This window comes from Equus przewalskii, chromosome 3 (assembly GCF_037783145.1).
Source record: "Equus przewalskii isolate Varuska chromosome 3, EquPr2, whole genome shotgun sequence".
Classification (NCBI taxonomy): Eukaryota; Metazoa; Chordata; class Mammalia; order Perissodactyla; family Equidae; genus Equus; species Equus przewalskii.
In genome coordinates, this window is record NC_091833.1 from 80,068,611 (window position 1) to 80,086,991 (window position 18,381).

At 44.6% G+C, this 18,381-nt stretch overlaps 1 protein-coding gene across 13 annotated transcripts; it reads left to right on the top strand.

Annotated features, from left to right (window-relative positions):
* The first annotated feature begins 3,356 nt into the window (after positions 1–3,356).
* Positions 3,357–18,169, top strand: OCIAD2 (OCIA domain containing 2). 13 transcript variants are annotated; one of them, XM_070612900.1, is made up of 8 exons: positions 3,472–3,570; positions 6,532–6,696; positions 6,796–6,906; positions 10,776–10,872; positions 12,470–12,523; positions 15,543–15,590; positions 16,581–16,698; positions 17,815–18,169. In XM_070612900.1, the coding sequence occupies exons 3-8, from the start codon at positions 6,841–6,843 to the stop codon at positions 17,894–17,896; spliced, it is 465 nt and encodes a 154-aa protein (XP_070469001.1). In that variant the 5' UTR covers positions 3,472–3,570; positions 6,532–6,696; positions 6,796–6,840; the 3' UTR covers positions 17,897–18,169. The 13 variants fall into 13 exon arrangements, with proteins under 13 accessions (XP_008519848.1, XP_070469011.1, XP_070469001.1 ...); XM_070612906.1 differs by having other exon boundaries at positions 3,520–3,570; positions 6,800–6,906; XM_070612899.1 differs by lacking the exon at positions 3,472–3,570 and adding an exon at positions 3,590–3,779.
* The last annotated feature ends 212 nt before the right edge of the window (positions 18,170–18,381 follow it).

The following is an 18,381-nucleotide window of genomic DNA, read 5'->3' on the forward strand; positions in this document are numbered from 1 at the left end:
AAATAAAGGATCATGCATTATTTATTTTTCATTCTGTGCCTCATTAACTCATTTAGTCATTCCTGAGTTCATACAATGTTTCAGTTGCTGAACAAGACCAGTCCCTGCCCTCAAAGAGCTGACAGTCAAGAGAGAGTGACAAAGAATGACAACAATTGTAACACAGTGTGATAGCAGCCGAGGGACAGCAGGATGGCATTGCTCTGAAGCGCATGGCTCTGGAGCCTGGGTTCAAATTCTGATTCTGTCACTTCCTGGCTATGTGACCCAGTAAGTTACTAGCAGCTCCCTCAAAGGGTTGCTGTGAGGATGGAGTTCAAAGGTGAAGAGAGACCAGAAGAGTGCCTGATACATAGTGTTTAATAGATGTTAGCTTTGAATGTTAAACTCACATACATACATATGCATAATAGATACATATATATGTACACACACATATGCATAACAGGTACCCACTGGAGAGTGTGATAGGAGCACAGAAGGTGGAAAAGTAAACTTGAGTCTGGCAGGGCTGCCAAGAGGAAGTGACCCCTGGGCCCAGTCTTTAAGAATGAATGAGAGAGGGGCCAGCCCTGTGGCCAAGTGGTTAAGTTCGTGTGCTCTGCTTCAGTGGCCTAGGGTAATGCTGGTTTGGATCCTGGGCACAGACAGGGCACCACTCATCAAGCCATGCTGAGGCAGCGTCCCACACAGCAGAGCCAGAAGGACCTACAACTAGAATATACAACTATGTACTGAGGGACTTTTGGGGGAGAAAAAGATTGGCAACAGATGTTAGCTCAGGTGCCAATCTTTAAAAAAAAAAAGAGAGGGGGTGGAGAAGCGGAGGAAGACTGACGCTCCAGCACATGCAAACGCATGAGGAGGGAGACCATCAGTCACTCCACAGGCCCCTGAGGGGCTAGATAGATGTGCTGGACAGGCAGGCAGGTGCTGAATCATGCAGGGCCCTGCTAATGAATTTGAATCTTGCCTGAGGACCCTGCAGGGCTACAGAAATAGTTCAAGCTGAAGCCTGCCAGGAACATTTTGGCACTTTCTAAATCAGCCACATTTTTCACAGCATTACCATGGCCGGTGGTAATCAACTTCGTGGTTGTGATCCTGAGGTCCTGTAGGATGCTAAAGCAAAACCTAAGAAAAGCTCTGTTCAGTGGTATACACTTCTAGAGCCAAATATATTTTATTTGATTCTGATTCTTTGGGAATTGATAAATCCTTTGTGGGAAGGACCCAGGTCTTTTCTCTTTTATCTTGAAAGTGCCTAGAACAACATGTGGGCATATGAGATTTGTCCAGCTAATACCAAGTGATGAATTCATATAATCCATGCACATTATATATGGTAACTTCTAGTTATTTAAGCAATTAACAGGAACATTCTAGTGGAAAGTAGAATTGAGGGTCGGGCACAGACTTTATTGTAGCGAGATGTCAAAGGACGAATACCCTTGAGGTATTTGTTGGAAGTCAGACCTTGGTGTAAGGGAGGTACTTTTCATTTCTGTCACAGAGCCGACTGGAAAGCTGTTCCTTTCAGACCCCAAAATGGCTGAGGGTTATTTCTGACTTCCGGTAGCACAATGTACAATTAGCAGTAGAATTATACCCCCTTTCATTTGGAGGAAGCAGAGGGGGAAGAAAAGAAACCAGTGAATCTCATGAAAGAATGTGGTCTGGGGGACAAGCTGGGGAACATGGACCCTCCATAACAACAGTGTCTCGACAGTCTTTGAACCCAAGCCTCATTTATTCATTCATTCCTTTGTTCCTTCCTTCAACAGACATTGATTGAGCCCCTTATGTATCTGAGATGCTAAGTATACAACAGTGAACAAATTAGACACCATCTTGTTCTGTACCTCATGAAGATTACACTAAAACAGGGGAAACAGGCTTGAAACTAATAAACACACTAATAAGTTTACACAGTCGTCCCTTGGTATCCACAGGGGATTGGTTCCAGGACCCCTACCGATACCAAAACCCACCGAAGCTCAAGTACCTTATATAAATGGCGTAGTATTTGCATATAACCTATGCAAATCTTCCTTGTATACTTTAAATCATCTCTAGGTTACTTACAATACCTAATAAAATGTAAATGGTATGTAAATAGTCGTTATACTGTATTGTTTAGGGAATAACGACAAGAAAAAAAGTCTGTACATGTTCAGCAACCATTGTGTGCCTTTCCATCTGCAGTGGATTGAATCCCCAGACGCACAACCCCCGGATACGGAGGGAGGACTGTAATAACAACTGGTGAGAAACACAACGAAAGAAAACAGGGCGGCTTGCTATGAAAGAGAAGAAAAGAGACCTACTTTAGGCTGGGTGGGGGTCAAGGCAAGCCTTTTCGAGGAAGAGTCAGAGAAGGATGAGTAGGAAGAAGCCAGGACAAGATGGATGGGGAGGGGGCTTCAGGTAGGAGGAGCCTTCATAGAGGGCTCAGGTGGAAGGAGCTGGGTGGACATGAGGTACAGGAAGGAGGCCCCTGTGGATAGTGGAGGGGGAAGGGAGGGGATGAGCTTTGTGGAGGGGCTGAGGCCAGAGGCACAGAGCCCAATTAGGACAGCAGAGAAATGGGGAGGGCCTACCTCTCTTCCAACTCAACATACTCCATTCAGGTTCAGTGGCATGTCCCAGGGAAGAACCTCAGCTGAGGTTGGGGTGAGTGACATAGGTGGTAAAGGCACCCAGCATCTCCCCCCCCCCCCCACCATGTCAGAGGTTGGGAGTGGCAGGAGGCAGGCGCCCACGGACAAAGAACAATGGAAAGAGAAGTCCTGGGAGCCAAGCTGATGGGCTTTGACTCCAAACTCCCAGTGTGGCCTTTGCACAATTCAGTTGCCTCATCTACAAAATGAGGATAATAGCACTCACTCTAAAGCTCTGTAAAAAAGATTGCACGGGTGGGGGCGAAACGGGTGAAGGGGGTCAAAGGGTACAAACTTTCAGTCATAAAAGACAAACTATGAGGATGTCACGTACAGCATGAAGACTATAGTTAACAATACTGTACTGCATACTCGGAAGCTGCTAAGAGAGCAGAGCCTGAAAGTCCTCATCTCAAGGAAAAAAGAATTTTCTTTGGTAACCATGTATAATGATGGATGTTAACTGGACTTATAGTGATCATCTCCCAACGTATACAAACATTGAATCATTATGTTGTACACCTGAAATTAATACAATGTTATATGTCAGTTATACCCCCCAAACAAAACAAAACAACCGGACTGCAGACAAGGGAATGTGTCGACGCCTGTTCAATAAATGGTTGTTGCTGTCATTGTTGGGAGGGAAGGAGTTATTTGAAAGACCTCACGGTGGGAGAATCCACCAGGTGTCATGACAAGGCTTGGGCGCGGGGTGGGAGTTCTAGCAAAAGCGGGGTTTCATCCTGAGCGGTGGGGTGTGGGTGCCGAAGCCATCAACAGAGAAAGGGACTGCGGGGTGGGGGATGGGGGCGCACTTGTTGAGAGACTTCAGCGAGTAGACGAGGAGCAGCGAGCGAGGGCGGAGCAAGAGGAAGTAGGAAGCAGGAGGGAAGCTCGGGGAAGAGAGGTGAGCGCCGGGGAAGCGCGGAGGGAGAGGGCGCTTCGGCCCGCGGGCGCCGGGAGGCGGGGACTGGGCGGCGGGGAGGCTGTGGCGCCGGGAGGCGGGGACGGGGCGGCGGGCAGCGGTCCCGGAGGAAGCGGCCGCCGCGGAGGGAGGCGAGCTCGGTTCAGCGAGCACCGGGGACGTGGCGTGCGACGCGATCCTCACCCGCGCAGGTGAGCCGGCCCAGCTGGGGTCAGCAGGAGGGACGGCGAGGAAGGGGTGGCCTCCTCTGCCCGCTTTACTTCCTGGGACCTCGGGGACGAGGGTCCTTCGCAGGCTGCGCGGGTCGGCCGCGGGCGCCTAGAGCCGCCTCTTCCACCCCCTCCCCACCTGGCTTGGGCTCCGGCAGCGACCCGGGCAAGGGTGGGGGCCTTGAGGTCGTGCAGGCGGCCGCTGGAGGCTGGGGGCGGTGGATTTCAGCAGGCTGATTCCGGGCTTTCCCGCCGACCGGAAAGTGCGGTGACCCCCTCCAGCTGTCATCCCACCACGCGCCCCCGCCTCCTGCTGCGCGCCTCCTGCTGCGCATCTCCTGCCCACCGCTTCTCAGCCTTACCGCCCCTGCCCCAAGAAGCAGAGGGGTCCCAGACCAGACTGGGGCATGGTGGTAGGAGCTGCACCTAGAAGGCAAGACCCTCAGAAGGCTTAATTAGGTGAGGGCTGATGATTAATTGGATGCAAGGGGACCTGATCACGAAGGCTGAGATGTGGTGTCTTTACTTCCTGATTTGAGGCAACGGCATAACGCTTGACTAAGTAAAGATAATCTAATGTGGCCTTAAGTCAGGAAAGCTTTCCTCCAGGTACTCAAGAAATTGGGTGCCCAGGGCCACTCTGACAGCCGCCCCTTACTGCCCACACGCTCACTGTGTGCTGAGTGCTGAGCTGGGGCTTTGTGGACCTCAACCCTCCTCCTCCCCCCGCTCCTCATCCTTCCTCCTCATCCCTCCTCCTCTTCCCTCCTCTTCCTCATTCCTCTTCCTCTTCTCTCCTCCTCATCCCTCCTCCTCTTCCCTCCTCCTCCTTTTCCCTTCTCCTCATCCCTCCTCCTCATCCCTCCTCCTCTTCTCTCCTCCTTGCAACAGCCCCTCAAGGTTATGTCCATTACCCCCACTTAACAGGTAAGAAAGGTGAGGCACAGACACCTTAAGACACTTTCCCCAAAGCACAGGGCTAGCAAGGAGTAGAGTCAGGATCTGAACTCAGGTCTTTCTGATTCGCCGACTTTCCACTGTAGGGCATCCTGCTGCCTCTACAAGAACATTAGGCAGCTAGGGTGAAACTTGGTACAAGGAAGGGTCCCCTTGGCTCGTATACAGGCAGTTTAGTAAGAACAGAATTGTGTATGATAAGATGTTCACTTTGCAGGGAAATTAGTGGCAGTCCTGGAGTCTAGGGCTGCTGCGTGCAGTGGCCTGTGGCAAGGGCTCGTAGTCCACCTGGACTGTGCCCATCATGGCCAAATCACATTTCTGAGCCACGTAACACCGATGATTCATTCCCTCCTTGAGAAACACCCTCCCCTCTGTATCAGCTATTCTTTCTCAGCCATTTCTTTGGCGGGGTTTTGTTTTGTTTTGTTCTTCTCTTGTTGATATTCCCTTGGCCTCAATGTTCACATTGTCCAGTACTCTTTTTTTTTTAATGTGGGAAAGAGTCACCCTGAGTTAACATCTGTTGTCAATCTTACCTCTTTTTTTTTTCTCCCCAAAGCCCCAGTACATAGTTGTGTATTGTAGTTGTAAGTCCTTCTAGTTCTGTGTGAGCTGCCACCACAGCATGGCTACCGACAGACGAGTGGTGTGGTTCTGCTCCCAGGAACCAAACCCAGCCCTCTGAAGTGGAGCATGCCAAACTTTAACCACTAGGCCATCAGGGCTGGCTCTCTCCAATACTCTTTTTAGACTATTTTGTTCATGTTTCTTGCTCTACTTGTCATCTCTATGATAGCAACTCCCAAATTATCTCTCCAGCCTACTCCTAATCTGTAATTCCAGACCCAAATCCAACCTTTCCAAACCCAAATTAATCATCTCTATCCTTTCTACCAGGGTCTTGGCTCAGGTCTCTTTCCTTGCCTGCCCTATTTCAGCATCTGCTCCTGGTCCTCCTGGACCTGGAGTCCATCCACCCTCTGCAAAGCTTTTTTTTTTTTTTTTTGGAGGAAGATTAGCCCTAAGCTAACATCTGCCAATCTTCCTCTTTTTTGCTGAGGCAGACTGGCCCTGAGCTAACATCCATGCCCATCCTCCTCTACTTTATATGTGGGACGCCTACCACAGCATGGCTTGCCAAGCAGTGCCATGTCCCCACTCGGGATTGGAACCCGCGAGCCCTGGGCTGCGGAAGCGGAACATGCGCACTTAATCACTGCGCCACCCGGCCTGCCCCTCTGCAAAGCTCTTGAAAGCTCAGGTGTCTTAGTCTTTGGTATCTTCAGACCTGGCCAGACAGAATAGATCTTTCTCACTCTCCTTCCTTAGCACCCTGTGCATACCCCTAGTGGAGCCCTTTGCATGTTGTATAACTGCTGACTTGTCTGCCTTCTTTAGACCATGAGTGCCTTTAGCACTGATGTTGTCTTATCCTTCTTTCTATCCCCTGGGCTGGCACATAATAGACACTCAGTAAATATTTGTGTAGTTAATGACCTTCTAATGCATTGAAACTTTTTTAAGGACATAATCTATAGGTAGTCAAACATTTTGCTGTGTACAGTGTGACATTTCACTCCCCTCTAAGTCTGGTCTGTCACCATTAGTGAGTGTGTGTGTGTGTTAGGGGAGAGGAGCATTAGAAAGTGAGGTTTCAGGTGGTTGCAGATTAAGACCTAGGACAAATGAAAATAAGTTTCCCAAATAGGTGAGTTGCTAACTAAGAGTGTTTTTGTTTGTTTGTTTGTTTATTTTTTCCTTTTTCTCCCCAAAGCCCCCCGGTACATAGTTGTGTATTCTTCGTTGTGGGTTCTTCTAGTTGTGGCATGTGGGACGCCGCCTCAGCGTGGTCGGATGAGCAGTGCCATGTCCGCGCCCAGGATTCGCCCAGGATTCGAACCAATGAAACACTGGGCCGCCTGCAGCGGAGCGCGCGAACGTAACTGCTCGGCCACGGGGCCAGCCCCTAACTAAGAGTGTTTTAATGTTGATGTAAACAGTCAGTTATGGCTTAGTGACCCTCTTCTACTTTCCATAGACAGTGCCTGCACTCCGCTAGAAGGGAAGCAAAGACAGAGTCATCATGGCTTCAGTGTCTACTCATGAAAACCAAGATAAAGGGCCCCATTTGCCACCGCCAAGCAAGCAGGTATACTTTTAATTTGAAGTCTGCCGTCTAAGGAGGAACATCATACGGGACTTTCCTTAAACCTCATCCTTCACCAGTCATCTTACTAACTTCTTTCAATCCAGCCCTTTGATGGATGGGTTCAGGGAACATGGAATGGGGAAGAAAAGTGTGTTTTTGGCTGCCTTGAAAAGGAGACTTTTAAATTTTTATTTACAAAATCCTTTCTTTACTCTTCCTTGATTAGAATCGAGCTTAACTAACTCTTATGTAGGCTGTCAGTGACTGAAGAGGTTTCCATTAGCAGAGCAAAACTCTTAGTTGAACCTAGTGGAATGACGCATGATGCTTGTTTTTACATTTTTGTTGCCAAAGCTGATCATATTAAGTATATGCTGATGGGTGTTCCTGTTCAGGATGGTGGAGTCCTTATTACTAAGTTAGCCATCAGATTGAGAAGCCAAGTGTTAACATGGGCACAACTTTTCAACTTGTTAAGAATGAATATTACGTGTTTCAGGGACACATAAATGAAGAAAAGAGAAATTATTGTGATGGGTAAATGGAGTTCATGTTCTCTGGGGTCGACTTTTCAAGCTAAAAATAGCTTATGGAGGATGGAACGTTTAAGGAGCAAAGTTTAGGAGACGCAAACAGACAAATGATATCAAGTCACAAGGAAAAGAATTTAGACACCCGAGATGCCTGTGTGAAATTGAGAGCCATAAAGCATTTACAGCTCTACAGAAAAGGGTCACCAGGCTCCCGTGGGCGACTCTGCAGGAACTGCAGTGTTGACCGCAGGACTCACAGCAGCTGTATGGTCAGGGTCCCTGACCCGGGATGTGTGTGTATGTATGTGTTTGGGGGAGGGGAGGGAGAGAGGTGTTCCTTGTTTCCGCCACAGCCACAACCGAAGCAAGAGTTATTTACATGAGGATAAGGAGGAGTGCTTGCTGAGGAGCTAGGGTAAGTGGAGGCTGAGAACACCTCCTCCACTCATCGCTGTGCTCAGCCTGACCACCACCTCCCTATGCTATGCTGGGAGCAAAATCTAAAGCAAAAGGGCTGCATCTCAATAAGAAAAACACTAAAACTCCAAGAAATAAATGGCAGAGGACCTACATAAATAATTCACAAGCAAGGAAATATAAGTGTGGCTTTTATAGTAAGCAACAAATTAAATAAAATTTGTTTTTAAAAAATGAATGAACAACCCACAAAAAGGGAAAAATTATTTGCAAATCATATATCTGATCAGGGTCTAGTATCTAGAATATGTAAAGAACTCTTACAACTCAACAACAAAAAGACAAAAAACCCAATTAAAAAATGGGCAAAGGACTTGAATAGATATTTCTCCAAAGAAGATGTAGAAATCACCAACAAGTAAATGAAAAGATGCTCAACGTCATCAGTCGTTAGGGAAATGCAAATCAAAACCACAGTGAGATACCCACTAGCATGACCATAATTAAAAACAAAAACAGAACAGAAAATAGCAAGTGTTGACAAGGATGTGGAGAAATTGGAACTCTCATACTTTGTTGATGGAATTGTAAAATGGTGCAGCTACTGTGGAAAACAGTTTGGCAATTTCTCATTAAATTAAACAGAATTACCATATGGCCTGGCAGAATTGAAAACAGGTGTTCAAACAAAAACTTGTACAGTAATGTTCAAAGTGGCTCTATTCACAATAGCCAAAAGGTGGAAACAACCCAAATATCCATCAATCAATGAATGGGTAAACAAAGTGTGATATAGCCATATAATGGAATATTATTGAGCCATAAAAAGGAATGAAATACTGTTATATGCCACAACATGGATGAACCTTGAAAACATTGTGCAGAAGAAAGCCAGTCACAAAGGTCACATATTGTATGATACCATTTATACAAAATATCCAGGGGCCAGCTTGGTGGCATAGTGGTTAAGTTTGCATGCTCTTCTTCAGCAGCCCAGGGTTCACTGGTTTGGATCCTGGGCGTGGACCTACACGCTGCTCATCAAGCCATGCTGTGGCAGCATCCCACATAGAAGAACTAGAATGACTTAGAACTAGAATATACAACTATGTACTGGGGCTTTGGGGAGAAAAAAACAAAGAAAGAGGAAGATTGGCAACAGATGTTAGCTCAGGGCCAATGTTCCTCACCAACAAAAGCAATACCTTAAAAAAAAAAAATTCCAGAATAGGCAAATCCGTAGAGACAGAAAGCATATTAGTGGTTGCCAGTGGGCAGAGGGAGGAGAGAATCAGGAGAGACTGCTTAATGGTTATGGGATTTCCTTTGGGGATGATGAAAAAGTTCAGGAACTAGATGGTGGTGATGGCTATACCTTGTGGATGTACTTAAGGCCACTGAATTGTATTCAAAAACGTAAAATGGTAAATATTATGTTACCTGTATTTTACCACCATAAAAAATTAATGAGTCAATATATAACAAAAGATTATAACCCAGGTCTGGCTACAAGGATTTCCTCAACCCTAGGGGAGAAGGGCAGTCTGGCTGAAGAATATGTAGAATTGTTCAAACCCATCAGTTATCAGACAAATAAGGCAATAAAATATTACTTTATACCTATTAGACTGTGGAAATTTAGAAAACTGGGTAGTGCCAAGTTTACAAAAGCCTTCCTTTACTCTGACCTGCTTGGAATCCAGCATTAACTCGCCTTACGCAGGGTCTGAGGGCAGAGGAATGTTCACGCACTGCTGTGGTGGGGGTGGGGTACAGCCACTGGGGAGGGCAGTGTATCAGGACTTTGTCAGGCTGGGAAGACGCATGCCCTATATTTTAATTCTAGATATATGTCTGAAAAATGTTGTCACGTGGGTTGAGGGGACATGTGGCGGTGGGGACTTGGAGGCACCCCGGAGGCTTCTGCAGCAGTCAGAAGCAGTGGCCTAGATGGATGGAGCAGCAGGGATGGCTCTCAAAAGCATACAGCTGAGTTGAAAATACGTTTTTAAATAAAATTAAGTAGAGAAAACAATGCCATTTACATTTTTAAAAGATGCATGCACCCAAAACAATGAACATCATGCAAAAATGCTTAGCTACAAAAGATCTACATTAAACACCCGGAATGCTGGTGATGGGCAAAGGGCAATGAAAATGGAGAATGTGGATGAGTGAGTAAATACCCCATACATACCTACAACAGGGGAGGGATCATAAAAGATAGGAGTTAATCCAGATTATAGCATATCAACATGGTTAAAAAATACGATAGACTATTCAAAATAATTATGTCAACTGTGTCAGTAGTTCTACCAGAAATTATGTGCAGCCCGCTTACAAATGTGTAAAAAAACTGTTAAGATAGAAAGTAAAGTATGTAGAAAAAGAAAAAGCAGTCTGTTGATGAGTTCATAGTCTAAAAATGCATACGGAAGTATACATAGGTAAATTAGAATACAGATCTGTGAGTAAATAACTTGTAACACGCTGCTCTGAGAGCCCTCCCAGATGGGTAAATATTATGCTGTAGGGGAAATCTCTCTTCATCCAGGAGGCAACATTGAACTGGGTCATCAGGAGACCAGGGATACAGAGGGAGTAGCTTTGCAGAGATAGTGCCCTGCAGCGACAGAGGCTGGAGGGAAGAAAGTAAGTGTGGCCTCAGCAGTAATTCGTTCTGACTGGATACCTGCTCCATGCTCTGTGGTCAATGAATTACCCTTCTTCTCCACCTGGGCTTCTCTCCTTGCCTGAGTCCATCCAGCGTTCCCAGCTGGAAAGCACTGGCTGAAACTGGTCATTGCTGTGTGGTGGCAGCCAGCACAGCACACAGGCACTCACTGCCCTTCTCCAGAGAAACAGAGCTGGTGCTTTTCTCATGATTTCAGTCAACTCACCATAGAGCTTTCCTTACAGAGCCTGTTGTTTTGTCCAAAATCAAAGCTGCACATCCAGAGAGCGGAGATTTCTAAGATTATCCGTGAATGTCAAGAAGAAAGTTTCTGGAAGAGAGGTAATTTCACTCCTCTTTATCTTTGTTAACACTCTCTTTGCTGCAATAAACTGCCTAAATATCGTATTAGAATTGTGGTAATAATTTATTTTGGGGTGGGACTTTGCATAATTCTCTGAAGAACTTTGATATCTGGGGCTACTTAGAGTTTGAATCCATGTTGAGACCCTTTTAAGGGCAGAGATAAAATCTGATGTAGGAACACTGTACCTCACTTAGCAAAAAGCGAGGCACACATAACGCTTTCCTTCATGTGACTGAGAATTGTACCGAGAGTGTTATTTACAAGTTCTTCGAAGAGTAGACCTTTCTAAATGCCACTAGACTCTAACCTTCACTGAGTTCAGAGATAATGTCAAGGTCATTGATTCATCCCAGTGCCAAGCACAGTGAGTGCTTCACTCATAGAAAATACCTGTTAAATATTTGTGGAGTGAATGAAAACTGGCAGCATTCCATTAGCATGTCTCTTGCAATGTCTCTGAAATAACCTTTTCTGCCGAGTCACTTCCTCTTTCTGGGACTGCCTTATGTAAGACAAGGGTGTGAATTCAGGCTGTGTGTTAAGGTCTCTTCCAAGTTAAAAAATTCGTGATGTGTCGTTTGAAAATGTCATAATAGAGCCTATGGGTATAGTCCCAATATTTTGCAACATTGCTGATGTAGAGATAATTTATACTTTGAAATACTCATGTTGATTTCTGAAATCATTCAAATTCAGTATCAATTTGGAAGTAACACTCTTTAGAAGTTGATATTCATTATGGATTACTATCATCATGATCGTGCTCCTAGAAATTCATCTTTTCTGACAAGCTCTGACTAAGTAATTTAATGGAGCCCTAGTAGGTTAACATTTCGATATGACCCATTTGCCTACCATTAGGTGGATAAGAGTGGAAAAATCGGTTGCTGTTTGATTTGTCTTGGTTGCTAGGAAGAGCTACGTGTTTATCACTGCTCTCTGCTTCTGATAGAAGTCATTTGACACATTTTGACAGAACTAGAAAGTGCCTTTGCCAGACTAATTTGCCTGTTTTAAAAATCATAGCTAGATATTGCCCATTTTTAACATGAATGTTGTGGTACTGTTATAATCTTCAGGAAACAGACGTATCCAAATTGTGCAACAAAATGTCATAAAAGACAAAAGCAGGGAACTATCCTAGATAGAGTATGCAGGAGTTTGTTGTGCTATTTTTTAACTTTTATGTAAGATTGGAAATTTCAAAATATGTAGCTGGAGGCAACTCCCAAATTCAACAGCTAAGTGCACAGACACTGAGATGCGTGTGTTGCATGTAATGATCAGAACCTGGTACATGGTGGGCATTCAGGAAAAGTGGGTGTCAGAGCTGGAGTGGGATGGGGTTTAGTTTGTCAGATTAATGCTGTGCATCGGGTTGAGTGCCTGAGGCAGATCTCAAGAAAATTCCCCACGCGCTGCTTAATAAATATGTGTTGAATAAGTAAAATAACATGACTAAGAAATCATTGCCAAGGTAAGTAAGAGAAAAATCTTAGTCATTCTCCCTGACTTCTAGGTGAAGTGCCATGCTGTAAAATACCAATATTGAAGGGCATTTTTGTTTTACAGCTCTGCCTTTTTCTCTTGTAAGCATGCTTGTGACCCAAGGACTAGTCCACCAAGGTAAGATTCAATATTCATTAACTAATTTAACTTAAGAGAGCCCAATTTTCTGTGACCCTCCTGGCAGCTTTTTGGCACTTGGCATTTATTTTTTGGTGGAGGGTTTATTTACACAGGTTTTTGCCTATTTTCAGCCTAAAGTCACCCCCTCCCGATGATCTCCTCATCCCCAGAAAGAATGACTATATGAGGTTACACGGCAAAGGGAAATTAAAGTTGCAGATGGAATTAACGTTGTTAATCGGCTGACCTTAAAATAGAGAGATTATTCTGGATCATCCAGATGGGCCCAGTGTAATTAAAGGGTCCTTAAAAATGAAAGAGTGGATCAGAAGACAGAACCAGAGAGTTGGCAGCGTAAGAAGGACTCAGCTCAGCATTGCTGGCTTTGAAGACGGAGGAAGGGGCCACGCAGCCAGAAATGTGAGTCCTCTTGAAGCTGGAAAGGCAAGAAGCTCTAGAGTCTCCAGAAGGGCACACAGCTCTGCCAGCACGCTGATTTTAGCCCAGTGCTGTGGGCCGAATGTTTGTGGTCCCCCCAGATTCACGAGTTGGAATGCCAACCCCCAACGTGTTGGTATTGGGAGGTGGGGCCTTTGGGAGGTGATTAGGTCGTGAGGGTGGAGCCCTCATGAATGGGATTAGTGCCCTTGTAAAAGAGACCCCTAGCTCTTTCCACCATGGGACATACAATGTGAAGCCTGAGACCCCAGAGAGGGCCCTCACCTGACCGTGCTGACACTTCAGCCTCCAGAACTGTGAGAAATCAATTTCTGTTGTTTAGAAGTCACCCAGTCTGTGGTATTTTTGTTATAGCAGCCTGAACGGACTAAGACACCCAGTGAGACCTATTTTGAGCTTCTGACCTCTAGAACTGTAAGGTGACAAATGTGCCTGACGAGCTGTGCCATGTCCATGCCCAGGATCTGAACCAGCAAAACCCTGGGCCACTGAAGCGGAGTACACAAACTTAACCACTCAGCCACGGGGCCGGCCCCCTGATTACCAGGATTTTAAAGAGCATTTGTACCCATTAAACATAAGGGACAATGTTCTAGCTTTGTTTTGGGTCTTAAAGGCCACATGTGTCATATATCTAGGAGAACCCCATTTCTTTTTTTTTTTAGATTGTCACCTGAGCTAACAACTGTTGCCAATCTTTTTTTTTTTTCTGCTTTTTTCTCCCCAAATCCCCCCAGTACATAGTTGTATAGTTTAGTTAGTGGGTCCTTCTAGTAGTGGTACGTGGGATGCCACCTCAGCATGGTCTGATGAGCAGTGCCACATCTGCGCCCAGGATCCATACTGGCGAAACCCTGGGCTGCTGAAGCAGAGCATGTGAACTTAACCACTTGGCCACAGGGGTCCCAGAGAACCCCATTTCAATCAATGTTATTCTTGTCGTTACAGGTGATTTATTAAATATGATTTCATTTTTATAACTTGAAGATAGTCTTTTTATAGAAGTATATTCATCAATCAGTAATGAGCCTTTGTCAGACCATTTTGGACAACAAAAAAATGTGGCCACAACATCTATAGGAATTATGTTCTCTCTTTTTTTCTTTGAGGAAGATTGGCCCTGAGCTAACATCTGTTGCCGATCTTCATCTTTTTTTTTTTTTCCCCTTTTCTCCAAAACCCCAGTACATAGTTGTATATCTTAGTTGTAGGTCATTCTAGTCCTCCCATGTGGGATGCCTCCACAGCATGGCTTGATGAGTGGTGTGTAGGTCTGCACCCAGGATCTGAACCAGCAAACAACAGGCTGCTGAAGCGTAGCACATAAACTTAACCACTGGGCCGTGGGGCTGACCCCAATAGGGATTATGTTTTATAAATATTAAAAACTGCATATTCATAATCTACTGTCTCTTGCATGTGTGCGAATATGCTTTTCTAGGGTGGTGTATTAGTTTTCTAATGGCTGCTGTAACAAATTACCACAAACATACTGGTTTAAAACAATACAAATTTATTTTCTTAGCGTTCTGGAGATCAGAAGTCCAAAATGGGTCTCAGTGGGCTGAAAGCGAAGTGTCAGCAGAGCTGCGTTCTTTTCCAGGGGCTTTGGACTTTCCTTTCCCTTTCCAGCTTCTGGAGACCACCCACATTCCTTGGCTCATGGCCCCTTCCTCTGTGTGTAAAACCAGCAAACGGGGTTGAGCGAAGTTCTTCTCACACTGCCATCTGTCTCCAAATCCTTCTTCCTCATTCAAAGGTCATAGTAATCCAGGATAATTTCCCTATTTTAAAGTCATCTGATTGGCAATCTTAATTCCATTTTCTAGTTTAATTCCCCTTTAGTATGTAAGATAACATATTCATAGTCTCTGAGCTTTGGGGTGTGGACATCTTTAGGAGGCCATTATTTAGGAGGCCTACCCACCACAGGTTGTAATGTTTTCATTTAAAAATTGTGATATATATACTGTGAATCTCTAAGTTGAAACTCTTTTTGACTTAATTAAAAAGGAGAGGGGGCACTGACTAATTGCTTGGAACTAAGTTCTTAGCTCCATCTTTGCTTTGACATCTGGATATCAGTTTTGAATTGTCTATTTCACATTCTTTTAAAGCTACTGCTTGCCAAAAATGGCTATTTGAGAGTTAAATCCAATCAAGAATTGAATTATAATTCTTTTAAGATCATCTCTTTAGATTAAGAATCTGTGTATAGGGGCCACCCGGTGGTGCAATGGTTAAGTGTGCACGTTCCGCTTCAGGCAGCCCGGGGTTCACCGGTTCGGATCCTGGGTGGGGACATGGCACCGCTTATCAAGCCATGCTGTGGTAGGCGTCCCACATATAATGTAGAGGAAGATGGGCATGGATGTTAGCTCAGGGCCAGTCTTCCTCAGCAAAAAGAAGAGGATTGGCAGCAGGTGTTAGCTCAGGGCTAATCTTCCTCAAAAAAAAAGAATCTGTGTATATCTTAAACTTTGAAGGTTTTCTTTATAATTTATAAGTTTAAATGTTATAAAATGAAATAGTAATGTGTTTATATATTACTCCTTAGGTTATTTAGCAGCTAACCCAAGATTTGGATCATTGCCTAAAGTTGCACGTAAGTGACAGACGTAAAAAAAAAAGATTCATTTTTTTAAAAAGTTGTTATAACTTCTTAACTTTATAACAAGGTATGAATATCCAGGTTAACTAAATTGCCTGTATTGGCTCTCTGAGAATTAGTCTGCATTTTCTGCCACTTTGCAGTGCTTAGTTCATCCAACTCTTTCTGATGTAAAGCTGGGCAATAGGGACTTCCCCTCCGACCGTCCTCGTTAAAGCGCGGACTAGGAGGGACTGGCAGGACCTCCGGCAGGAGGATATCAACAGCAGAGCCTCGAGGGATAGATCCATTAGGGATTGAAGTTTTCTTCCTTTGGCCAGTTTTTTCAAAATATTTTCCATAATGGACATGAAGAATGTTTTTTTAAAATCAGGGGCTTTGTAATAACACATTTCCCACAACCTTGGATTTCCATCTTCTTCCATTCGTTATACACGGACCTTTCATGTTCAGAGGGGATGCATTCCCTTCACGGTCTGAAACCTCATTCCCAGCGGGAGGAGCGGGTGGGAGATTTCTTCCAGAGGAGGTTCCCTCTGCCTCGTGACCTGTCTCCCATACAGGCAAGACAGACTGCGGCTCCCCAAACTCCGATCCGTAAAGACAGTTAAGGGGCTCTCCTACCCAGTGATTTGGAGGCCACCCATAGTCACAACCTAAACCCCTGCTCCCCGCTTCCTCCCCTGGTAGCCTCAGACATTTGTCGGCCAGCTGGGCCTTTGTCTGTTTGCCTGTCTCTGGGACAGCACCTTCGCTTCCTCCATCCTGGCCCTTCGACCGCCAGTTCAAATCTGGGGAGACGAGAAAGTCTCCAGTCCCCAGTGCTCCTCTTGAATAGGGCGCTTCGTTCTCAGTTTTTGTTCACTGATTTATCACAGTACTTTTAATATAAAAATTAATACTGTTAATAAAGTTCTAGAAGATAATTACTGGAGGAGACTCTGAAGCTTTACATTATCTATCTTTTCTCCCCTGCTTTTACAGTTGCTGGTATCTTGGGATTCGGCCTTGGAAAGTTGTCCTACATAGGTGCCTGCCGGAGTAAATTCTATTCCTTTGAAGATCAGCTCCGTGGGGCTGGTTTTGGTCCAGGGCATAACAGGTTTGTAATTTGTTTGCTTGAGAGATTGTAAGGAAGAAAAATTATAAAAGATCATTCACCATTTATAATATTAAACAATTTAACATCCATATGTTGGGGAAAAAACTCTTTAGCCCTCACATTTTGAGTGGTTGATGGGGCTGGCCCTGTGGCTGAGTGGTTAAGTTGGCGTGCCCCACTTTGGCAGCCCAGGGTTTCACTGGTTCAGATCCCGGCCACAGACATGGCACCGCTCATCAGGCCATGCTGAGGAGGCGTCCCACATAGCACAACCAGAGGCACTCACAACTAAAAATATACAACTATGTACTGGGGGCTTTGGGGATAAGAAGAAGAAGAAAAAAAATTGGGGGATTGTTGCTGTTCAACTTCAACAATAATTATTATTTAAGGTAGTTCCCTATTTTATTTGCTCAACAAATATGTAGTGAGTACCAACTATGTTCAAGGCATCGTGCAAGACTCTGAAGAATATCTTAATGAGCAGACATGGCTCCTACCGTCACAGGGTTACCCGAAATTTAAACAGATTTCTTTACTGCAGGACTTCTCAGAGCCTTTACTATGTTAATACATATCGTGATCTCTTTAGGGGATATAGGCAGTAGGACTCTGGAGTGAACAGCGTTAACTCTGCTGTTGGAGTACGTGGGTTGAAAACCAGTTCTACCACTTACTAAGCTGTGTGACCTTGAACAAGTTTCTTAAACTCTCTAATCCTCAGTTTTCTCATCCGTATAAAATGGTGATCAGAATTGTTTTCATGGGATGTTATAAGGAATCGAAATGATTATTCCTGACACTCAGGAAGCACTCAATTTCTACTACAGCATGACAGGACTAGTGCTGGGGACACGTTTCTCTAAAGACCCTCACTTGTCCTAGAGGATTCTACGTGAGAGGCAATACCGTACTGCGAAAACAACATTGGACGTGAAGATCATTATTGGCCTTTTTTTGGATGAAATTGTGGGTTTCTCAAACCAAGAAACAGCTATTATTCCTGAAAAAAATAGGCTTGTGAACCTTAGCATAAGAAAGTCTCTAAATAATACTGTGTTTTGACCGGAACTTGTACTGTCAACGTGTAAACCACTATTTTTGTTTCTATTCTAGGCACTGCCTGCTTACCTGTGAGGAATGCAAAATTAAGCATGGATTAAGTGAGAAAGGAAGTTCACAGCCTTCGGCTTCCTAAACACTGTTTCTCTGGCTTTTGAAGTTTCTTAAACCTCTGAATTTGTAGACATTTAAAATTTCAAGTGTACTTTAAAATGATATACTTATGGTGGAACCGAAACATTGTGATTCTCTCACCCAGTTGAAATGCTTTCTCTGCAAGAGTCTCAATTGAATTAAGCATTATGTGTTTTTCTGCTATTTAAGGACGCATCGGGAGCCCTCACCCAGCAAAAAGAAATTATGTTGCACCCTAACTTGCTTACAGCCTAATAAAAGAATTTAGATCTTCTCTGATTCACCCCCATCCGTTCTTTCACTCTGCTTTCATTCAGGGTTTTAAGATCTCGGATAGAAGATAGAAATGCATGATGAGAAACTTGGGAAGTCATGCCCCAAAGAAAATCAATGTGTGTGGAGATAGAAACACAGGGCAGGAAAGATTGTGTCTTGTAGGTATGGGAAGTACTTTCTAAAAGGTAGGATCCAAGATTTTTAACTTAA